Genomic DNA, 24,294 nt, shown 5'->3' with positions numbered 1-24,294 from the left:
TGTTCCACGTTATGAAGCACAGTAACTACATCTCCAGGTTTGGCAGCAAGCGTGGGCTGCAGTGCATTGGAATGCACGAGAACGGCATCATCTTCAACAACAACCCAGACCTGTGGAAAACAGTTCGCCCTTTCTTTATGAAAGGTAAACGGCAAAACGCTGCGTTCTTTTCTGAGGTCTATGAATGGACTACTTTAAAAAAAAAATTATCATTTTAACTTTGCTGCCACATAATTTTGAAATAATACTTATGCATCAAACACCGTCCTAGACACTTGACATTGTAATTCTACAGCAACGTTATACGGTGAAATGTCATAGTTTACCTGCATTTTATAGGCGAGAAAACTTTTAAGTTTCAAACAGGTTAAGTTACTTGCCCAAGATTCCAACATTAGTAAATGCTAGCCCCAAGAATACAACCCCAGAGTCTATGATTGTGGCCACAACAAACTGAAGGGTCATTTCAACTAAGAATTTAGTGTTTTAGCTCAACGTTTCATCTAAACATGACTAAATAATGCATTGGCAGACCCGCTGTCTGTCAGGCCAGAGGCTTTAAGAGAGAACAATAAATGAGAATCTTAACTCAGGGAAAGACTCTGTGTGTTGACTCATGCAGCCTCTAAGTCTTACGGTTGAAGAAATGAAGTTTGAGATTCACACCAGCAGAGCAACAGAGGTGAACAGAGACTCAATCCCAAGCCTGGCTCTTACCCCTTACAAGCGATTAAGTATTTGAATCATTATTTAAAAGTAATATTAGCTCATTTTTAGTCAAAAAGGTAGGCGCTTTTTACAGAAAACCAGGGTAACACAAGAAGGTATGGAGAAGATTACAGAAATCCCTACCCTATCATTGAGTGTAAAGTTGCAGACAATTGCTCCTGACAAAAAAAAGGCAAGAACAGCCTGCTGGTGTGCGCCCCAGTGTTTATGACGGCCAAACCTCTGTGCTTCAGCTCTGACAGGCCCCGGCCTCGTTCGGATGGTGGAAGTGTGTGCAGAGTCCATCAAACAGCATTTGGACAGGCTGGACGACGTCACCGACAACTCCGGCCACGTGGACGTGCTGACCCTCATGCGACACATCATGCTTGATACCTCGAACATGCTCTTCCTGGGGATTCCCCTGGATGGTACTGGAGTTTGAATTGTCTTGCATTCTGCCCGCTTTTAAACAGGGCACGTGGGGACAGCACATTGCAGCAAAGTGCAGCTTTGCACACTGCTCTTGGTTGAGAAGGCATTTCTAAGTATTCCTTACTTGTCCAGACAACACCCTTTCAGGTGCCAGGATCAGGGATGCAGTAACTGTAATTGCCCCTCAGTCCAGGAAAGCCCGACCATAAGTGGATATGAGAGTCGAGGCTGTGGTCTCAAACTGGCAACTCTATGGTTAACTCAGGCAGTTCAGATGGCAAGTAGATAAATTAATAATAACTTTGCCTCATATTTTTATGTAGCTAGATTATCCACCAGAGATAAAAGACTGGTCAAAGAATCGGCCTGAAGTACTGCTCATCAGCTTTTATTTTCCTCGGTGAATTTGTTCTTGTTTTTGTTTCACAGAAAGTGCCATTGTGAAAAAAATCCAAGGTTATTTTAATGCATGGCAGGCTCTCCTCATCAAACCCAACATCTTCTTTAAGATTTCTTGGCTCTACAGAAAGTATGAAAGATCCATGTAAGTAGCGCAAGCTGGGAGTGCTTACAAGCGCAGTCGCACTGCGTGCTTGATTGCGTCTTTGCTGCTGTTGGCCACTCTGGTACGCTCGATGCTGCGCAGAGTGCAGAAGGATGTATTGAAGTTCCTTGTGAGGCATTCAAAACACGCTAGCTGCACTGGGACAGACCAAAGGCTAGAGAAAGCCAAGGAGCTGCTCAGCAAGGGGCCCAATGTGTGGCCTGAGGGCTCTCTGGAATTTTGAGTTGACAGAAAAGCCAGGGTTATTGTAATATTGATATTTGTCAGGACTTTCTGCATATCTAAGAAAATGGAAACAGAGTTAGAGTCACAGCTTTAAGATTGCTATCAATGTTTAGAAACGTCAGTTAACCCTGGTACCGTAAGATGAATGTTTCGTGTAATTCACATATATTTGTTAAAAAATAAGATATAAACTCATTTGCTCACAAGTGCCAGTGGCTTTAAACGAACCAGAATCTGTTTTGCGGATGTCTAAACTGAGAACATTTTGACATTTTTTTCCCCCCAGCAAGGACTTGAAAGACGAGATAGCTGTTTTGGTGGAAGAGAAAAGACAGAAGGTTTCCACAGCACAGAAGCTGGAAGACTGCATAGATTTTGCAACTGACTTGATTTTTGCTGAGGTATTGACCTGAATGAATCACAATCCCCCACCCGATATATATTATGATGGTATACCATTATTTAAAGAATCCTCCTTAGAACTGTGGCATTTTTTTTGTAAATTTCTCTAGCAGGCAGTCTTAACGGTCGTTCACCAAAATAGCCTAAACACTAGCCATTTCATGACATTTATCATTCAAACTCTTCTATATTGTAACATAATATATGAAACCCCCAGGAAGCGAGGAGACCTAAGACACTAAATAAAGGCATCCCTCAATATCTGGAATTTCTATTTCAGAACCCTTCCCAGATACCAAAATAGAGGGCTGTTCAAATCTTACCCCCACAATGCTACAGTACTTGCATACACTTAATGTCCTCCCACAGGGGTTTGTTTATAATATCTAATGCGTTGTAACATTGTGCTAAAAGTTATGACATTGTATTATTTAACTAGAGTATATGGAGGGGCAGAGGTACACGGGTAACTAGCTATTTGTTTGTCCTTAAGGAGAATGTCTATGTAAAATGTTGGTGCAGAGATCTGTAATTTCATTTTATTGAGATTGCCGAAGCTTGAGTGTCACCTCCCTTGCTTTGTGGAACTTTGACCCCGTCTTCAGCATTGTCTCCTCCTTTCAACTTCCCAGAGGCGTGGAGACCTGACGAAGGAGAATGTGAACCAGTGCATACTGGAGATGCTGATCGCGGCACCTGACACCATGTCCGTCACTCTGTACTTCATGCTACTTCTCATTGCAGAGTACCCTGATGTTGAAATTGCAATACTGAAGGAAATCCACACTGTTATTGGTAAGCAGTGATCAAATAAATGACAGCGCTTTAAAAATTCCCTTCTGAGTGTGGGCAGCTTCTCATGGCGTAAGAATCCGAGAGCACATGTCCTTGGGGTATGATGGAGCATCCTTTGGGTATATGCCCCAAAGTTACGGTATTGCTGGGTCTTGAGGTAAGTTGTTTCCTAATTTTCTGAGAAACTGCCATGCTGTCATCTAAAGGGGCTGTACCAGTTTGCACTCCCACCAGCAATGCAGAAGTGTTCCCTTTACCCCAATCCTCTCCAGCATAAGTTGTCATCAGTGTTTTTGAGCTTGGCCATTCTTACAGGTGTAAGATGAAATTTCAGAATTGTTTTGATTTGAATTTCTCTGATGGCTAAGGAGGTTGAGCATTTCCTTAAGTGTCTTTCAGCAATTTTAGATTTCTCTGTTGAGAGTTCTCTCTTTAGGTCTGCACTCCATTTTTTAATGGGTTATTTGTTCTTTTGATGACCAATTTCTTGAGTTCTTTGAATATTTTGGAGATCAGACCTCTGTCTGATGTGGGGTTGGTGAAGATCTTCTCCCATTCTATAATCAGCCGTTTTGTCTTGTTGACCATGTCCCTTACTTTACAGAAGCTTCTCAGTTTCAGGAGGTCCCATTTATTAGTTTTTTCTCTCAGTGTCTGTGTTACTGGGGTTATATTTAGGAAGTGGTCTTCAGTGCCAATGCATTCAACTATAATTGTAGAAGCATTGTTTGTCATAGCCAGAACCTGAAAGCAACTTAAATGCCCCCTAACCAAAGAATAGATAAGAAAAATGTGGTACATTTTCACAATGGAGTACTACACAGTAGGAAAAATAATGACATCTTGAAATTTGTAGGCAAAGGGATGAATCTAGAAAAACATCATATTGGGTGATGTAACCCAGACACAGAAAGACAATTATCACATGTACTCACTCATTAGTGGCTTTTAGACATAAAACAAAGAAAAACCAGCCTACAATTGACAATCCCAGAATATTTAGACAACAATGAGGACCCTAAGAGGGACATACATGGATCTAATCCACATGGGAAGTAGAAAAAGACAAGATCTTCTGAGTAAATTAGGAGCATGGGGATCATGGGAGAGGGTTGAAGGGGAGGGGAGAGACAGGGAGGAGAGCAGAGAAAAATATATAACTCAATAAAAATAATAATAATAAAGATTCTGATAGCAAACGTAAAACCTTAAGGAAAAATAAAGTAAGTAATCCTTCCACATCTTGGTTATGTTGAGTAGTTTAAAATTATAGTCCCTCCTATTTATATGCTGTATAAAACTTAAAAATAATATGTGCTTATTGAAAAATTCAAACACCAGAGCAATGCGTAAAGCAGAAAGTAAATATCCTAATTCATTTCACTGTCTTAGGGCCTCATTCTCATCCCCACCACTACGTGTTTTCTGTATGTTCTTCAATGGGATTTTTATTGTGTGTGTGTGGGGGGGGTCGTGTGTGTGCACATATCACACTATGAATGTGAAAGTCAAAGGATAGTTTGTGGGGAGTCCGTTCTCCCCTCCCAAATGAGTTCTGGTGCCCGAGTTCATGTTTTCGGTCTTGGTGACATACATTTACCTGTTGAGTCATCTCCCCAGCTTGAGACCTTATTCCATGTGTGCACAGACACATATATGGTCAAGTTTGCCCATCTTAGAAAGTCATACTATAGTTCTTGCAGGTAACCTAATTACAACCGTCCACAGACTAAGTCCCTTCTCCACTGTTTGTAATGCCTACGGCAATGCAATGCTTTATAAATAATTACTATATTGCATTATCTGGAGAGTTAACTGCAAAACAAAGGCTGTGGATGTCCAGTACAAATACAATAAAATCTATTTGATGCTGTTAGTTAAATCCGTAGATGGAGAACTTGAGTATATGCTCTGCCTGCCTCCTGGGTTGCATAAGTCTTCTTTAGTGAGCTCACCTAGGAAAATGGCTATTGGTTGTTTACAGAAGTGTTTGTGGATTTTACTTGGCCACAGGAGGAAGAGGGGAGGGTAGCAGAGTCTAAGTGATGGGCTTCCTTCTCCGCTGCAACCCAGTGATGTTGGCCCCTTTCTCCCATTCTTTCTGCCTCCTCTGCAGGAGTCCCCAGGGCCGCATTGGGTTCTTCCATGCCTATTTTCATGGCTCTAGGTCAGCATCATCCTGTCCCCACTCGGCTTTAGAAGCACAAAACCAGAACTCTTTCCCGGGAGGAAACAAATAGCTTATTAGGGGCTGCCCCCACCTGGGGGATCTGTTTAGGGACACGTTACTAAGCAATGGGAGAAGACATAGCACGAGATGGACTTTCCGGGCCTTGCACACACACAGTGCTGGTGACAGACGTTATTGGTTGTGGAAAGGCACCTCCTTTAACAAGTGATTTTACGGCTGCTTGAAGCAGTTGCCACTAAGGAAAAGCTGCATTCGTTTCACTGTAAGAAAAGATTCTGTAGGTGCTCGGTGAGGGGGAGGAGAACAAGGAGACAGGGTAACACTGCCCCAAATTCCAGAATGTTTTCTCAGTGTTTCCCGCCAGGCTTTCGGGGTCTGTGCAGAGGGCAAGGGCACTCCATTCTCTGGGTTGGCTGGTAGAGAACTCAATTGTACTGGAATGAAGAGAGAGGGCACTGTGGGAGGGTGTAGCAGGGGAAACTGTTTTGAGTGTGTGCTTTGGTCAGACCTCTAATACAAGTTTCTTGAGTGTGAGACCTGTTTGTGCCTCGTAGTGTCTCCCTGACTCTCCATCAGATTCTCAAAGATGGGAAAGCAGCTGAGCACGTTACAGCATTGATGCTCCCTCTTGTGGTCCACACACTTGTTACTTCCTAGGAAAAAATCCTAGCAGATACGAAAACCTCTGTCTTCTTCTCTCTGCCTCTCCACCCCAGTAGGGTCCTTAGTTACAGAGCACAGTACTTAAGATGCAGGCTCTCTTCCTAGACTTTTCTCATTGAACTAGATCTTCCCACATGCCTTGGATTTATAGGAGACAGGGACACCTTAGTACACCGGAAACTCCGGGATGCTTTGATTCTGTAAAAGTGGTGGCTCATTTGAGGGTGCTTCTAGATCCTGCCATATCGGGGACAAATCTAAGCCTCTTTGATCAATGCCAGGCCAGGCTGAGACAATGGGAGCGTCTGTTACCCCTCGATCACACCCAGAGTTAGATGAGGCACTGATGATGGAGAGTAGTAGCCGTTTTCCAGGACCAACTTGTTTGTGGTCGGATGTGGTGGGCCTGTCAGGGACATGTGTGGGAAGGTAGCTGCCCAAATGACTACGGCGTGGACTTTGTAAAATGAACTCGGTCCACGAGCTCCCCGACCCTGCAAGACCCTATAGCCCCTTGTTTGGGATGGTTATTATACTAGTCGGCTCACACATTAAGGGACAACGTAAATGTTCCGTAGAATGTGGACCAGATAGAAAACCCAAAGACTTGAGACCCACAGATAAGAGGACTGTGAAATGCAGAGTAGGTGTGGCCAACGTGGAAGTGCAGAGTGCATGTCCCCTCTGAAGGGGTGGCTGCCTCTGCCCCATCTTTAGGTGGGAATGTGGGTCCAGCATGAGCAAATTTTCAGGAAATCTTTTTTGTTGTTGTTATAAAACATCTGAACTTTAAAAAAAAAACCCTGTGCAGACCAAATAGAGCACATTTGTTTCCAGTGGGTGGTATGCATTAGAATTACAAGCATTTTTTTCTAACCGAGAACAAATTGCGCTATGGAGAAAAAAAAGGAGCTTTAGTGCTTATCATGGTAAAGCTAACGTCGCTTTTTATCTATTCCACAGGTGACAGAGACGTAAGGATTGATGATATCCAAAATTTAAAAGTGGTGGAAAACTTCATTAATGAAAGCCTGAGGTACCAGCCCGTTGTGGACTTGGTCATGCGTAGAGCCCTGGCTGATGATGTGATTGATGGCTACCCAGTCAAGAAGGGAACGAACATCATTCTGAATATCGGAAGAATGCACAGACTCGAGTATTTCCCCAAGCCCAATGAATTTACCCTTGAAAACTTTGAGAAGAACGTAAGAGCTCCTCCTTACACCCGAGCATGTTGTTTCTGGTGGTGCAGTCAGATCTGCTCCAGGCAGACTTAGCTCTCTTCACCTGCCCTTCTACTATTTCATGGGAGAACCTGTGTCCTGTAACTTAGAACATGGCTAACACATTCATCCCAAACCAAAGCTATCGGCTCTCTCTGTGTATAAAACGTCCGCAAAGTTGTCACTTAGGAAAGCAAACCAAGAAAAATCCTTAATTTGGCAAAGATTTATTTAAGGCAACTGATCTCTTCCATTCAAGTTTACCATTTAATTTTTAAAAGCTGTCTTTTGTGCATGAGTGTTTTGCCTGCATGTATGTAAGTACACTATGCATGTGCCTGGTACACAGTTCAGAAGACAGCATTGGAATTGGAGTTATGGATGGTTGTAAAACACCATGTGGATACTGGGTGCAGAACCCGGATCCTCTGGAAAAGCAGCCAGTACTCTTAAATCACGGAGTCATCTCTCCAGCTCCAAATTGATCACTTCTTCTATAAAACAGTAAAAAGGAAAAAAAAAACCAATAAATGCATCACTTTCTCATCATCTAGATTCAACTTACCACCAGCCAAGCAAAGGAAATACATTTCTGCTTCACACAGAAATCAAATGAGATTTAGTTTTATCACTGCCTTTACCCTATCAAATGGCCTCAAACAGTGGATCTCACTACAAATAAAACTCAATGGTTAAAAAAAATCAGTTACCTTCTTCATATGGCTGGTATAAAGAGAGATTTTTGCTTCCATTACACGAAAACAATATTTTTAAGGCAGAATTTTCCAAATAGCTCTCTGTGTCTCCTTTTGTTCCTGCTTGCATGTAGCACAGGGACTCAGTGTTGATCCAGCACTCTAGTTAATGTTTCTGGACAGGCAACCCAGATAATGCCTTGTCAACTGGCCAACAGATTTTATTTATTTTTTTAATTCTAGTAAGTTGAAGTCATGTAAATCCAGACTGGACAAGACAGACAGACATGATTCACATTAATTTTCACGGTAACGAAAAGCCGTTAGGAGACCCGGTGTAGTGGCAAACTCCTGTAATCGTAGCGCTCTGAGGTAGAGGCGAGAACACCAGAAGTCTGGAGTCATCCCAGGCCACAGAGATGCCTCCTCTCTCTCTCACAAGAAGCTTGACACTAAGGCAATCCATGTCTTTTATAATCATTTATCCATTAGATGATGTCACACAAAAACAAACTTTGTCTTAGTAACTTGCAAAGCACTCGGAAAGCCGGAATTGTCCAGCAGAGCTTCTGAATAGCTAATGTCGCTCATATGGTGATTTGCCATGCCTTCCCCCAGCTTATTGACATGTAAAGCAAAACCAGGGACCATCTGAGGCCAGGATGAGCCGATCTGGGTCGCAAGAGGGGCACAGTGGATGAGAAGGGTTTCTTCTTTAGCCCCAGCTGTGTGTCTCAGGGAGGAAGCTGTAGGGCTGAGAGGCCAGCCAGGCCTTCTGACTGACAAGCGTTTTCAGAGCAAATCAAAGAAAGACGGTTGCGTGACCCTGCCTAACCATCTGCTCATTTTCATAGGTTCCCTTCAGGTATTTTCAGCCGTTTGGCTTCGGGCCCCGCAGCTGTGCTGGGAAGTACATCGCCATGGTGATGATGAAAGTCACCCTGGTTACACTTTTGAAGAGATTCCATGTGAAGACATTGCAAAAACGATGCATTGAAAACATGCCCAAAAAGAATGACTTGTCCTTGCACCCCAATGAGGACAGACACCTTGTGGAAATAATTTTCACTCCAAGGAATTCAGACAAGAACATCAAGCAGTAAAGCAGTGTGGGCTGTGTCTCCTCTGGAGCATACTGTGTCAACCTCGTGATGAACTTGTGACGGCCTGAAGAGTTTGTGGTTTGTCAGCAAGATGGCCACCATCCAGAAAGCCAGGATGCAAAGAAAAGGAGAGAGACTGAAGCCTTAAAGGACAGAGCCTACAAAATAGACGTTGGGAAAGACAGGCCATCAGTTAACCCTGTCTGGTCTCGCTGCTGTCGCCAGCACATTTAAAGCCTCTGCCAGAAGTCGCTAGAAGGACCAGGCAGACCCGCTACTGTGAATAAGGATTAAAGGCATTCGTGTGCGCGTCGTGAGAGTGGGTAGGGAACGGCACCCCAGACTCTTCCCACAAGCTAAGCCCAGTTTCTTCTGATGAGCCCACGTGTAAGCTGCTTGGGGCAGAAGTTAAACTTGAGGGCACCTTTTCCTACTCCCCATTCATGTCCCCAGATATGTAGTTTTGCTGTAGTAGGTATACACTCGGGTAAACAGACCTAAGTAGTACTAACCTGATTAAAACAGAAGTGGTGTAGGGAGAAAATCACACGGTGCGCTTTAAATAAATAAGTTTATTTTCTTTCTTTCTTTCCTTCCTTCTTTCTTTTTTTTTTTTAATGCTTGCACTATCGCTTAGTTCCTTTTCTTACTTTAGTTTGGGGAAAGGAAGCCCTCTGTGTCTACATCTAATGCAGCATCCCAGGGGACCTCGACTTCTGAAGAATCATTTCCCTATTTGACGTACCTTCTTACCTCCCCACCCTGTGACCCCATTTTTTCACAGAGCAAAGGTCAAGCCCTTGCAAATCATTTTTTTCATCCTACCTCAGATTTAATAGCTCTCTTAGAGATCTAACCAACAACCAGCTCACCGAATCACTGTAGCCATGGATCAAGTGGACACCGTGGAATTAGCTGGCTGGGCGCCACATAAGTGATTCATTTTCCGTCCATCACTCCGGCTTCCAAAGTTACTCCAAATATATGTAATAGAATTCAGTAACTTAAAAACTGAACGTTAAAGCTCACTTACAAACATGGCATGTCCATCGAGTTGACAGCATCATGCCCTGCATGAAGATTGTCTGTCTTACTGTTTAGCAACAAGGCTGCAGACGAGTGTAAAATATGTATAGGTGCCTTGAAAGCATGAACTCTCTTTTGCTCTGCACCTCTATCCTTTCTCCATTCCTAACCTGGCTTTCCTTATTCACTGTCAAGATGAGCTCTATATAAACACATAGACATAGAGACAGTCTAAAAAATTCAAGGACGAACCTTGTCAGGAAGGACATATTTGAGCTTGACGTTATATGGTTTAAAGAAAGATAGTGTGTAACTGTCTACCCAAATCTGTCTGTTTGCAGGTCTAGATAATCATCCAAGTAATTTTGACTCTTATGAGCAAGGTGAGGGTCAGCATATCAAGCTAATTATGTCAGAATATTCTAGTTATAATAGAATGATCTATTGTCCTAATCATAATAATTATGTTAGTCTATTGATAATTCCTGCTGTCTCCGGAGCTGTGTAACTGAAGAGACTTCAAACCGGTAGTGTTCACTCACCTAATTCTCCTGGAATATCTGCTTTTACTTCACATGTAAGTGTGCATCTGAGCCTATATTTTTATAGTGAAGCGGGAAGCTGAGAGAGTTATATCTAGATAATGTGGACATAAGAATATGTTGGGAAAGAAAAACAGGAGTCGGGTAGGAACATGGAGAGAACAGAAGGAGGAGAAGCGCTTGGTCGATGGAAGAAACTTCTCAGAATCAGATATCTGGCTAACTCTTGAACTTACCCTCTTTGAACAAACACCATATGTTTCCACGGGTTGGACTAAGGAGTCTGTGCATTGGTTTCCCAGTAGGCTGATGAACACATATTTGAAAATCCTATTATCTCTTCAAAATATTGTATATCGTTAAGTGCTTGTTACCCTTGCATGTACCACAAATTCTACTGTTGTCCGTTTTCAAAGAACTAGAATGTGTGTTACCAATAAAATCCGTGTATGCATGTGTTATCAGTGTCGACTTATGGAAATTATGCCTTCTCTCAAGCGTGTTGGTCACCTCCCTCACACGAGGCTTTCTTTGAGATTATTTTCCAAGTGGAAAATGATCAGGTTCAGAACGTCTTCCCATATCGGGAAATGGCTGTTGGAAGTGGCCATTCTGTATGCGGCACTGACGTCCCGAAGTGATGCTAACTGCACTCTCTTTCGTCTCTCGAATCAGCTCTGGAGCTGACCTCTGGCTAAACCGAACTCGGTAATGAATTGGAATACGTACACTTTCAGGTAGATGCTCAGTTTAATTTAGGAAGTTATTACCTGCATTTCATGAAGCACCCCCTTCACCCCTATGGTCATTGTTTGTTACTGACCAGAGCACCCCTCTTCTACCCACACATAACTCCTCACACACGGACCATCTCCAGATTCTGCTAGTCAACACTCTTGCGTTTTTAAACTGGATTCCTCATTTGAAGATGTGACCCTGTTGGGTCTGGAACCCATGTCTCCCGAACCTTGTTCCAATTCCTTTAAAATAACCCTTAGTTCCCCTATTTTCTGCCTTGATCCCGCACTGAGGGTAAAATGGCCAGGACAGCAGCGAACCTCACAGAGTCTATGCTAAGACTTTATTATTTATTGGCGCATAGGTTCCAGTTTGGAACGTAGGCAATACACCACTCCCTACAAAACAGACGCAGGGCCTGGGAGCTCTCCCAGTGTCACTCAGCCATACTTTCATCCGAGAATGTGCTGGCAGGCTGCGGGAGAGAGCAGCCGTGCTCCAACCAGTCAGCAGGGGCAGGCATAGCAAAGGTTTGTTAGCTTTGAAGTCCAGCAGCTTCCAGCAGAGGGGGATGCAGCCTGCCCAAGCTTCCAGCAGTCTCTCCCCTCATGTTGGTATTATTGTCTGGCAAATGGAAACACCCTTAATACCAATTTATTTTGTCATTTCAGATTCCTTGGAGTTTGGCTCTGTTAATTCACCCAAGTTTAAGTCAGGAACTGTCCACTGAGAGCTATGACTTCTGGTGACTTCCAGAAAATTACCCTCTGAGCTTTGCTTTCTATATTTGAGTGTAGGAGAACCATAGGATCCACCTGATGGAGCTGTGACACCCTGGAAACCACCTGCTGTCTAGTGAATATTCAATACATAGGATCCAAGGACAATAGCAATGTATTAATTTAGCCTTAAAATATTTATAGACCACATTATGCTGGGTGTTTAGGAGAAATAACAATGAACAAGACATTCTCTCAAATATATTATAATTTGAAAATTTTAGTCTATCCTAATAACAACAGCACTATAATCTATGATTCTTTTCATTTCTTTTATTATAAGGAAGCTCAGCCCCAAATCTGAAGACCAGCACTTCCTGTGTTTGGCTCCACTTAGTCATCTAACTCGCATTCTTTGTTCTAGTTGGCTCTCACAGCTAGAACCATCTAGTTTTTATTTATGCCTCATATTTTACCAAGCCAATGTATAAAGCTTTGACCTGACCCTGGCCATCTAGAGATCTGTGCTTCACCCTTCCTGATGGAAAGTCAGAGCAGGCACTCTGGGAGCAGGGGGGGCTGCCCATCTGGGAAGAGAGATTTCAGGTAAGGAAATGACTCAGGGGACCTATGGGGAAGGAAAAGGAAACAGAAGCAGCGACGATCCCAACATCTCAGAAAGACAGACCGAATCCGCAACACGGGACAAACAGTGGACGTAAAGAGCTGGACCAAATCCAGCCCTGTGTGGTCAGAGCAGAGAAGGGATGAGGCTGGGAGGTGCGCGAGGCGAGAGATGCCACAGGCTAGGAGAGAAGCCACTTTTATCCATCTTAGGAGCAGACAAAGCGGGAGGGAAGCCGAATAGAAATGCTTTGTCAGTAGGGAGACAGAAGAGAAAAACAGGAGCATCGCCGCCACAGTAGGAAAACCCAGTCTGAAGGGAAATGAGTTACAGGGTCAACTGCTGAGTTCCCATGTTCCCTTGAGCCTGTGAGTCTTCCCCAGGAAGCTGATACTGCTCTCTGCGCCCTGGATGCGGGATGGATACAAAGAGCTGGCCTCGTAAACGTTAGCGCTCTAACAGGTCTGCTTTGGACCTTGCTCAGCACGTATTAAAGGCCTGCAAATGGTTTGGCATACATGACCCTAACAAAGGAAAAACACAGACGAAAAGCTGTTGATTGTGGCAATGAAGAAGTGAGGCAGACCCATCTGTTAAGCCCGAGTCAAGAACATGTCTTGCTAAATAACTCAATAACTTTTTTTAAAAATTAAAAAAGCAGATTCTACAAAAATATGGGACCCTGTGGGCCAGAAAGTATGTACTGTAACCACAAAGTAGAACCTTTTCAAATGTCTGCCCGTTCTATAAAAGATAAATTGTGTCTTTATATATCAACGGGAACAAACAAACCAACTACCTTCAACAATGTGGATAAATATCGCCAACAGAACATTGATGGATGAACACACACACACACTGTAGACCATGATTGCCTTTATATCAACATACGTTATACTGTTAGAGGCCTGGGGAATGGTTACTCTGGAGGTAAGGACTAGAGTCCGTGTGAGGTGGTCTTGGGGTGCTAGCAGCATTCTGTGTTTTGATCTGAGTGCTCTTGTGTGTATTTATATTCATATTCACTTTGTGGAAATTCACTGAATGGTACGTTTTTCTGTAAGTATATTTCAATACAACTTACAAATAGACATGCACATGAAAAACAAAACCAATCAACCAACCAACCAACCAACAAACAAATAAACAAAACAGACCCTGAAGTCTTACCCAGCAAACATAGGAAAATCAATGAGCCAGGCACCTATGTCCCAATCCAGTGCCAACTGGGTACAGAGATCAAGTGAATGAGAGAGGGACCACCAGCCTCATAGCTGATGCCTCAGCACGAAGAGCCAAGCCAGTTCGCGCTGCAAAGGTCGGCAGCACTGCGCACAGTAAGCAGTAACTGCCCCAAATTACATCCCAGCTCCAAAAAGCAGGACCCTGGTCTAGTGCAGGACCGCCGGAGACCTCAGTTCTCACACATGTAGAATGGACATGGTGATGTGTAAATACATTACAGCAGGAAGTGGGACTTGGACAGAGTGAAAAATCAAAGTGTTTGCTTCTGTTATTACCATGTGCCAGACACTTCAGTTTCTACAGTTCTAGCAAGAGGGACATTTAGCCAGGTGTCCTTCGTGAAAGCCATACATTAGCAACGCTGAATGGGGCTTCTCAGTTCAAGGTTTGTTTATCCTGAAAGCCTACAATCAAATACTTCCTAAGGATTCCTGGGAGGGAGAAACTAGCAGAGATACCCCAAGGGAAACAACTCATTTGCAAGGAAGAGTTTAAGAGTTCGGGATGAGTAAAGACGATTACCAAATAGCCTTTTAATGGCTGTTGGAACCCTCCCAGATAGTCTGATTCTATAGGAGTGCTAGCTGCTATTGCCTTTGAGTTGTTTTATAGTGCTGTAAATTATCACAGAAGTGTCAGTAATTCATGTCTATAAACCAGTCAATAATTCTGCTCTTCCCAAGTAGTAAAGCAAGCTCCAAGCCCGTATACAAATCACCTCAACGTTCTTTTGTTCCACAAGACCTGTTGTTTTGAAGGAACTATAACATCTACCGTTCCCCTGATCCGTTAATGAGTTAGACTCATTCATTAATGAGTTACTGGGCTCATTTTACAATTCTATGAGAACCATGATTTTTACTGTAAAGTAATATTATCCTCTAACACATGGGGAGAGGTCAGATTCAGTCCTGTGGCCCCTGAGTTTCCTGAGGAAGGCTCACTCCGCTGCAGGAGGTCTCAGGGGATTTCACAGAGCAGGCGCTAGCCCAAGATCCAGGTCTTGCCCTGTGTTCTGCTTCCTGGCCAGGGCTGATGAGGACATTGGCAGGAAAGTTGGACTTTGGGAGGAACTCTGCAGCCTGGAGGCATTTAACAGTAGACAAGTGGAGGCGGATTTAGGCCTCTGACTCCAACGGAGTTTTATAGTGAAAAAAATTAAAGAGGGAGGATGGTAGGAAGTTATGAATACTGGATTTTTTTTCTTTTTTTTTATTGAGAAAGGAAGAAAAAAGTTTCGCCCTCCTCCCAGCCTCCCATTTCCCTCCCCCTCCTCCCACCCTTCTGCCCCTCCCCCCACTTCTCTCCCCCTCCCTCTCCAGTCCAAAGAGCAGTCAGGGTTCCCTGCCCTGTGGAAAGTCCAAGGTCCTCCCGACTCCGTCCATGTCTAGGAAGGTGAACATCCAAACTGGCTAGGCTCCCACCAAGCCAGAACATGAAGTAGGATCAAAACCCCGTGCCATTGTCCTTGGCTTCTCATCATCCCTCATTGTTCGCCATGTTCAGAGCGTCCGGTTTTATCCCATGCTTTTTCAGTCACAGTCCAGCTGGCCTTGGTGAGCTCCCAATAGATCAGCCCCACTGTCTCAATGGGTGGGTGCACCCCTCGTGGTCCTGACTTCCTTGCTCATCTTCTCCCTCCTTCTGCTCCTCATTGGGACCTTGGGAGCTCAGTCCAGTGCTCCAGTGTGGGTCTCTGTCTCTATCTCCATCCATCATCAGATGAAGGTTCTATGGTGATATGCAAGATATTCGTCAGTATTGCTATAGGATAGGGTCGTTTCAGGTTCCCTATCCTCAACTGCCCAAGGAACTAACTGGGAACATCGCCTTGGGTTCCTGGGAGCCACACTAGGTTCAAGTCTCTTGCCAGCCCTAAGGTGGCTCCCTTAACTAAGAATTGTGCTTCCGTGCTCCCCTATCCAGCCTTCCTTTATCCCAATCATCCTGTTTCCCCAAGTTGCCCCCATCCTCCCCTTCTCACTTTTCTCTCCCCATCTCTCCTTACCCCCAACCCACCCCACCCCCAAGATCCCACTTTCCTCCCTGGCAATTTTGTCTACTTCCCATAGGCAAGAGGGTAACTATATGTTTTTCCATGGGTTCACCTTCTTATTTAGCTTCTTTAGGTTCAGCAATTGTAGACTCCGTGACCCTTATTTATGGCTAGAAACCAATTATGAGTGAGTACATCTCATGTTCATCTTTTTGGGTCTGGCTTACCTCACTCAGGATAGTGTTTTCTATTTCCATCCATTTGCATGCAAAATTCGAGAAGTCATTGTTTTTTACCGCAGCGTAGTACTCTACTGTGTATATATTCCACACTTTCTTCATCCATTCTTCCATTGAAGGACATCTAGGTTGTTTCCAGGATCTGGTTATTACAAATAATACTGCTATGAACATAGTTGAACAAATGCTTTTGTCATATGATAGGGCCTCTCTTGGGTATATTCCCAAGAGTGGTATGGCTGGGTCCAGGGGTAGGTTGATCCCGAATTTCCTGAGAAACCGAAACACTGATTTCCAAAGTGGTTGCACAAGATTGCATTCCCACCAACAATGGATGAGTGTACCCCTTCCTCCACAGCCTCTCCAGCAAAGAAGCTTCTGTAAAGCAAAGGACACGGTCACTAAGACAAAAAGGCAACCTACTGACTGGGAGAAGATCTTTACCAACCCCGCAACAGACAAAGGTCTGATTTCCAAAATATATAGAGAACTCAAGAAACTAGACTTTAAAATGCTAATTAACCCAATTAAAAAATGGGGCACTGAACTGAACAGAGAATTCTCAACAGAAGAAGTTCAAATGGCTAAAAGACACTTAAGGTCATGCTCAACCTCCTTAGCAATCAGGGAAATACAAATCAAAACAACTTTGAGATATCATCTTAAACCTGTCAGAATGGCTAAAATCGAATACTGGATTTTTGAGTTAGACTTAAGCGCCTTCTCTGGTCATTTCCTAGTTCTGGGGTCTTGGCAAATTATTTAGATTCCCTACCAGAGTTTGGACCTTAAGTTCTCACCCACTCTCCACCACCACTCTGTGAGTTTAAAGGCTCGGCCATCAGCACAGCCATAATGGAAATGGCAGAATCTTGAAGAAGTGGGGTTAGCTAGAGGTCTATGGGTAGTCAAGGGCCATGCCACAGAAGGGAACCTTGGGACCCTTTTCTTTTGTTCTCATTTACTCCTCGGGTATGAGGTGAGAAGCCCTGTTTCACTGCAGTAGCCCTGCCACGGTGGGCTGCCACGGTGGGCTGCCACGGTGGGCTGCCTTGCCACAGCCCCAAAGCCGATCACCCATGGACTGGCTACCTCAGGCGCTGCTGAATGAAAAGATGCCTAATAAATTGTCTAAATTTCATTTCTTCCTTTTTCAAATTTCAGAGCTACCACAATAGAATGGGGAGAGGGAAGTGGGAAAATGCGGGTGCAGGGATTAAATGCTGGAAACGGGACTATTTTCTCAAGAGGTGGGAATCAGCAGGGCACTATTTCTTTCTAGTATTTTCCAGCATAAAAGAAGAATCGTAACCCTTCCCAGGTGCAGCGCAACCCAATGGAAAGGAAAGTCAGATTCTCGGTAATCTCTCCAAGCAAGGAGTACAGATGTTTTGATTGTCAACTACATCAAGAGAAGGCGATGGCAGGGTGTGTAAAAAGGAAACCGTGAGAGTTGAAGGACAGCGGTGGCCATGGCATCACTGACTATGCATTTGCTCTCTGTTCCTGGGACTTCACAACTTGTCTTTTTTCTTCCTCGCAGATCGCAAGCCAACAGCAGTCTCATGAGGTGGGGTGTGCCATGACCCTTTGCTGGCAGGGAGGAGAAGTGGAGCTGAGAGTTAAACCCAGGCTAAGTCAGTCAAGCCCACTCTACTGTGTGTGTGGATTCCAGGAGGTCTGATCCTATATCCTAAGGGGTGGGGGTGGGTCTGAGGCACTGTCAGGACCTTCAGGTGATGCTATTCATCCCAAGTTGTAATCATCATCACGTGATGAGAAGGAGAGGATAAATATTTTATGCATTCCACAAAAAGTTATGAAGGGCTGTATGTCAGGGAAAAAAATGAAATCTTATTTTCATAGAGCTAAAATTGTAGTGGGGTGGGTAGATACGAAAACTAGCAAGTGAAATATATCGTATGCTAGTTACGGATACTTTTCATAGAGAAAATCAAGAGAAAAGGTTTGTAGAGGCCAGGGGGAGGCAGAGGACTGAGAGGTACCGACAGTGCTTAGAACGGCCTCACTTCACTCAGGGCTAGCTGTGGAAAACCTGAAGGAGATGGAATAATAGTCATACAGCAACCTGGGCAGAAGCATCTAGATGGTGGAAATAGCAACACAGAGGCCCTAAGATGAAAGGGTCCTTGGCATGCTAGCAGACACAAACCAAAACCCTCTAAACAGTTGACGTAGTCACACCAAAATAGATACGGGTAAGTGTGTTGGGGACAAAGCTAGAGAGTGGTAGGCACTACACACAAGGAAGTCCATCAAGGCTGAGTAAGATGGAAAGGGTCTGAGCAGAACATAATCGGAGGAATGTAAAAGAGAAGAAACATCCTGGTTTAGTTCATTATCAGTGTGGTAGGAAGCCCGGCGGCATGCAGGCAGACAGAGTGCCTGAAGAGCTGAGAGTTCTACATCTGGATCCAAAGTCCACCCTCAGTGACACACTCCCTCCAACAAGGCCACACCTCCTAATCCCTCTCAAGTAGCGCCACTTTCTAAAGACCAAGCATTCAAATACATGAGCCGATGGGGGCCGTTCCTATTTGAACCACCTCACCTTGTAAACTGGGAAGTCGTTGCATGTCTTTGGGGTGTAAGAGAAATACTATCTGTGTGAGGAAAGCTTCCTGGCTATTGCCATGCATGAGGGCAGCACGACAGATTTTCCTTTCTGTGAGAGAAGTCCGGACCCACCTCTAGCTGTGGAGAGCAAGGAGAAATGTATTGTGTGTCAGGAACTCTACTGCTTTTCTTTAGACTTTTCTCTGGATAGAGAGAAAATGCTATTAGAACCCACATCTCCATATCTATTTTTGCATCAAGAACTAGCCCCAAACATACTATTGTTGTTTTGCTAAATGACTATGTTGTCAAGTTGCCTTTTAAAATTTATGCTTGTACCCATAGATCTGTGCTGTTCTCAGCTGGACAGAGACTGAAGTGGGCAGAGGTTAAAGCAGAGGTGTGCAATTATCAGAGGATGACCCCCCACACACAAGCACATGAGCAGCACAATTTGAACTCAATGGTGCACAAAAAAATTAAGAAGAGTGTATGAAGTTTGGAAGGGAGTTTCAGGGCCCAGGGAGACAGGGAGGATTGGATGGGGGAAGTGATGGTTGGGTATGATCAAAATACATTACATACTTGTATGAAATTTTTGAAGAATAAGCAATAAATATATACATGAAGGAAAAAACCCAATTTCCCCAAATCAGATGTTGCAGGTCCGCAGTGCAATAAGGCACTGTGTTAGCTACTTTCTGTTGCAGTGATAAAATATCACGACTAGAAGCAACTCAAGGAAGAGAGGGTTTAGCTTGGCTTACAGTTCTAGAAGAATAAGAAGCCATCATGACCCAGAAGGCATTGCAATAGGCAGGCATGGCAGCAGGAGCAGGAAGCTGGCTAGCCACATTTCATCCATATGCCAGAAGCAAAGAGAGAGACCAGGAAGTGAGGGAAGGCTATAAACACACAAAGTCTGCCTCCAGTGACACACTTCTTCCACCAAAGCTCCACCTCCAAAAGGTTCCATAACTTTCCCAAACAGCGCCACTGCCTGAGGACCAAGTGTTCAGCTGTATGAGACTATGGGAGCATATTTCAAACCACCATAGGCTGTGTGGGAATGCCTTGCCTTCTCTGCTAGACCTAAGAGCCTGGGTCAAATCAAGACAGTAGCCATAGAATAGAGGGATATGGAGGGAACATTGGGGGATGATAATAACAGTTGACAAGGAAATCTCCAAAAGATGAACCAATGATTTAGCTGTAACCCTTCCCTCTTCTGTTCTAGAAGGCATGAAGCCAGGGTCAACTAACCATGAGTCTCCTAAGTTTTCAAGGGCTCTAGAAGCTGGCAAGCATCCACTCTTTGAGGCCGTCTGCTCATGCCATTCTGGATAGACTGAATACTAACAGTACCCTTGGGCGCATTTCACAGGGATGGCCTCCTCATTTGCTCACTGCCTTCTCTCTGCAGCTGAGAAGACCTTCCAGCAGTGACCGACATTGAGACCCCGTCCCTCTTCTGTTCTTATCCATCCAATGTGTTTATTTTCAAGATTCCATTTGTGGAAAGAGTTGAAACAGCATCGCTTAGAAGGAAACAAAAGTCACCAGATGGAAAAATAGACTAAGAGACACACATGCACACATAAACTCCCCAAGCAATCCAGGCAGGGTGGCAGAATGATGGTCCCCCTGCTGTGGACTGTGCAGCTGTGGTAGACAGAAATGCTGTCTGCTTTGACTGCCAAGAATTTTCCAGAAGAGAATGAACACAGCCAGTGGAATCCTATGCTCCAATGCCCTTGATGACACTTGGATGAACCTGTCCCGTCCTTTGTAACAACAGTTCCTAGAACTATCAGAGGTACCGAATTGTGAAGCATAGGCAATTTCATCTTGGAACAATGCCTTCAAGTTGGCTCGCCTTCAAGTGGGCAGGCCTGGTTCTCAAGAGTCCAATCAACACCCTTAGCTATTAGCAGCAGCAAAAGCAGGATGATGGGGGTGAAAAACATGGTGCAGCTCTGCTCTGCAAGAAATCAAGAAAACCAAACTGCTCTCCCGTTCCCTGCCCCACATCAAACTTACCATTATTTTGCCCAAGTGAGGGGAAGAAACACTGTATGAATAAGCCGCAGGTTTGGGCAGAGTAACTTTTATTTACAAGTAAGTCCTGACTAGTCTTTCCTTTCCTTTCCTTTCCTTTCCTTTCCTTTCCTTTCCTTTCCTTTCCTTTCCTTTCCTTTCCTTCTCTTCTCTCTCTCTCTCTCTCTCTCTCTCTCTCTCTCTCTCTCTCTCTTTTGACATTTGTTTTCCAAAGGGCTAACACACAGAGCGAAGACAGAAGCACAAAAGGACGCTCAAATCAGAACTTCTTAATGTTCCTTTTCCCTAGACTGGTTTGCATCAGACCCCTGACCTCTGTACACAATGTGTCTAGTATAACATGCTCAGAAGATGTAGGGTGTTGATAGCATTCATAGGAGAATATTGGGCCCTATTCAGACAATATACCCTGACTCTTAGCTGCTCTGTGATACTCAGAGATTTAACTTCTGTGAACTAGATCTTTCCAGTTCTAACTAGCAGTTTCTGCCTCATAGGATTACCCTGCAAATAAACAACAGAATATAAATTGAGAGTCCCTGCACACCATCAGCTCTGTAAACGGCAGCATTAAAACCGCTGTGGGGATGCAGCCTTTTAATAGCATAGTGAGGACCCAGTGATAACAGCTGCTTCCAGAGGCTGCTAACGGTAATGTAGCTATGGTTCTCAAAACAGTGATGGCTGATAGATACCCCGCAGGGACTTCACAATGAGGGACCAGTCACATCAAGACGAAAAGAGGCATGGAGAAGTCAGGCAGATGGTTCAGTCATCAGATGAGTGTTAGGGTCCTTCAAAGAAACCTGACCAACAGGAGACTGGTAATTGCCAGACAGATGTTGTAAAATTTTAAGTAGCTGGCTCACATGATTCTGGAGACCGATGATGTGGGAGCGTCATATATCAATCTGTTGATTTCATTGGTTAAGCAATAAAGAAACTGCTTGGCCCTCATAGGTTAAAACATAGTTGGGAGGAGTAAACAGAACAGAATTCTGGGAGGAAGAGGAAGTGAGCTCAGACTCGACAGCTCTGCTCTCTGGAGCAGAGATGCCATGCTCCTCTCTCCCGGGCAGACGCACGTGATAAAGCAAGCTGCCAGGTTAGACATGCTGAATCTTTCCCGGTAAGACTGGTGCTCACAGATTATTAGAGATGGGTTGATCGGAATATCAGAATTAGCCAGTAAGGGCTAGAGCTAAAGGGCCAAGCAGTGTTTAAATGAATACAGTTCGTGTGTTGTTATTTCGGGTAATAAGCTAGTGAGGCGGCCTGGGTGCTGGGGACGCAGCCCTGCCACTCCTATTACTACAGACCGAGAAGTCCCTTTATCTGCTATAGGAGAGATGGAGATTCGGGAAAGCCAGTGGTTCCATTTCAGTATGAGGTAGAGCCCTGTGAATAAGAAGTTCTGATGAAGTAAGTTCCAGTCCAAGGACAGGACAAGACCAATGTCTCAGTGGTCAACCAATAGATAGAATCAAACTTCTATACCCACCCCCATGTTTTATACAATAGGTTGAATGATACCCACGTACAGTGGTGAAGCTGATCTTCATTATTCAGTTGGCCATTTCGAATATTGATCTCAACTGGAAAGAGTCTCACACACAACCCCCAGTAGTGTCTAATCAGTTACGTGGTCATCCCATGGCCCGTATCAAGTCAAGATATAAAATTAACCACCACATAGAGAAAAGCTTGTTCACAGTGCATATGTTCCTCCTTATCTCATGCCACAGCCTCTGTCCACAGGGCATGCCATCTTCCCGCCCGTGCTGGTTTTCATTATTTCCTCTTTAGAATGGTCTTTTCTTATTTCAGATCTGATTACGTCCTACTCATACGTTAAGATTCAGATTAACAACCGCTCAGAATCTGTCAGCAGCCACTTCTGAATGTTCCCATAATGCTATATTATCCCTGCTCTCAGCTTCTCTTACATCACACTGTGGATTACCTACCACTGGTATATCAGTGGCCCTGTGTGTGTTCACCCACAACACCCGAGAACGTCATCTAGAAGACTAAATCACTTCTATTCCTAACCCTCTTCTAGATTCTACAAGAGTACCTAGCAGACAGAAGATGCTCCTCAAACATGTGCTAGGTGAGAAAATGGCTACCTAAATAAATGAATATATATTATACATTGCACAGTGGAACATTATTCTAATCAATGAATTTATCTTCTTCTTCTTCTTCTTCTTCTTCTTCTTCTTCTTCTTTTTGTTTTTTTCAAGACAGGGTTTCTTTGTAGCTTTGGGGGCCTGTCCTGGAACTAGCTCTTCTAGGTCAGGCTGGCCTTGAACTCACAGAAGTCTTCCTGCCTCTGCCTTCTGAGTACTGGGATTATTAAAGGCGTGCACCACCACCACCCAGCACATTTCATATTCTTAATCTATAAGTACTGACCTCAGAAAATATTTGAGGTTTCTTCTAATTTTCTATATCTAATTCTGGTTCTTAAATCACCAGACTCAGGAGTAAGGATTTCATCATTTTATCTCACTCAACTAAATTGAGCTTTGACAGCCCTCCAGAGTGCTGAGAAATTCAATATCAGTTACATTTGGGGGTGTCAAAGCATAATCTTCAAATTTCTAAAAATATAATTTATACAAATATATAAGGAGCATGTGTCAAAAGATTTACATAATTCATTAATCAGGGAAGGCAGAATGAAAAAAGCTGTCTCAAAGGATGGCACAAGAAAATAATAAATAGTTGGTCAAGGATATAAAGGGCACAAAGGAATAGTTGCTAACCTCACTATAGTTAGTGCCGTACCCAGCAGTCAAACCATCACTTTAGAGGCAACTGAAGAAATATTCATATTCTAGCTAGGTGAAAATTGTTTATTTTCTTTTAGGTTTGTATAAATGTGGTGGTTTGAACGAGAATAGCCCAATTTGATTTTTTTTTTTTGGTTGAAGAGTGTTTGAATACTTGGTCTCCAGATGGTGGACCTGTTTGGGAAGGATTGGGAGGTGTGGCTTTGTTGGAGGAGGTGTGTCACTGGTGGAAGGTTTTGGGATTTCAAAAGCCCAAGCCAACCCCAGTTATCCCTTTCTGCCACATGATGAGGATCAAGATGTAAGCTGCCAGTGACTTCTGCGGGCCCATAGCTGCCTGCTGCCATGTCCCTCGCCATGGTAGTCATGGCCTCTAACATCCTCTGAAGCTGTAAGCTACAAATAAACTCTTTCTTTAGAAGTAGCCTTTGTTATGGTGTTTTGTCACAGCAAAACAGAAGTGACCAAGACAATAAACTAACACATAGTTCTACAATGGTCCAGTGAGCTCACGAGAGTGCCCTTCTCCTGCAGAAAGCAAGTGGCCTGTCCTGGAAATAGTCCTGCTAATGAAGAGGGTAAATGAGAGTTAAATAAGCCACGGAGATCGATGAAGAGCCCAGATCAAATTAGATTCTGGCACAATGTGTATATGTGGCAGGGGAGTAGTAAGGAACAAAGTGACCTGGAAAATAAAAATACAATAGACAATAGCAGGGACATTGG

The 24,294-nt window shown here is 43.9% G+C and overlaps 1 protein-coding gene across 1 annotated transcript in view; it reads left to right on the top strand.

The window, feature by feature from the left end:
• The window catches only part of LOC121438190 (aromatase), a 20,486-nt gene extending 11,481 nt beyond the window's left edge, over positions 1-9,005 (top strand). The window contains exons 3-9 of the mRNA XM_041638340.1: positions 1-144; positions 963-1,139; positions 1,573-1,687; positions 2,220-2,334; positions 2,968-3,130; positions 6,948-7,189; positions 8,757-9,005. The exon at positions 1-144 is cut by the window's left edge and continues 11 nt beyond it. Coding sequence (XP_041494274.1) covers positions 1-144; positions 963-1,139; positions 1,573-1,687; positions 2,220-2,334; positions 2,968-3,130; positions 6,948-7,189; positions 8,757-9,005 — 1,205 coding nt within the window. The remainder of the gene's footprint in view (positions 145-962; positions 1,140-1,572; positions 1,688-2,219; positions 2,335-2,967; positions 3,131-6,947; positions 7,190-8,756) is intronic.
• Positions 9,006-24,294: the final 15,289 nt, after the last annotated feature.

The sequence above is a fragment of the Microtus oregoni genome, unplaced genomic scaffold (genome assembly GCF_018167655.1).
Source record: "Microtus oregoni isolate MIOR12 unplaced genomic scaffold, Mior012 000055F_ref0000237, whole genome shotgun sequence".
NCBI lineage: Eukaryota > Metazoa > Chordata > Mammalia > Rodentia > Cricetidae > Microtus > Microtus oregoni.
This window is presented reverse-complemented; position numbering and strand designations above follow the sequence as displayed.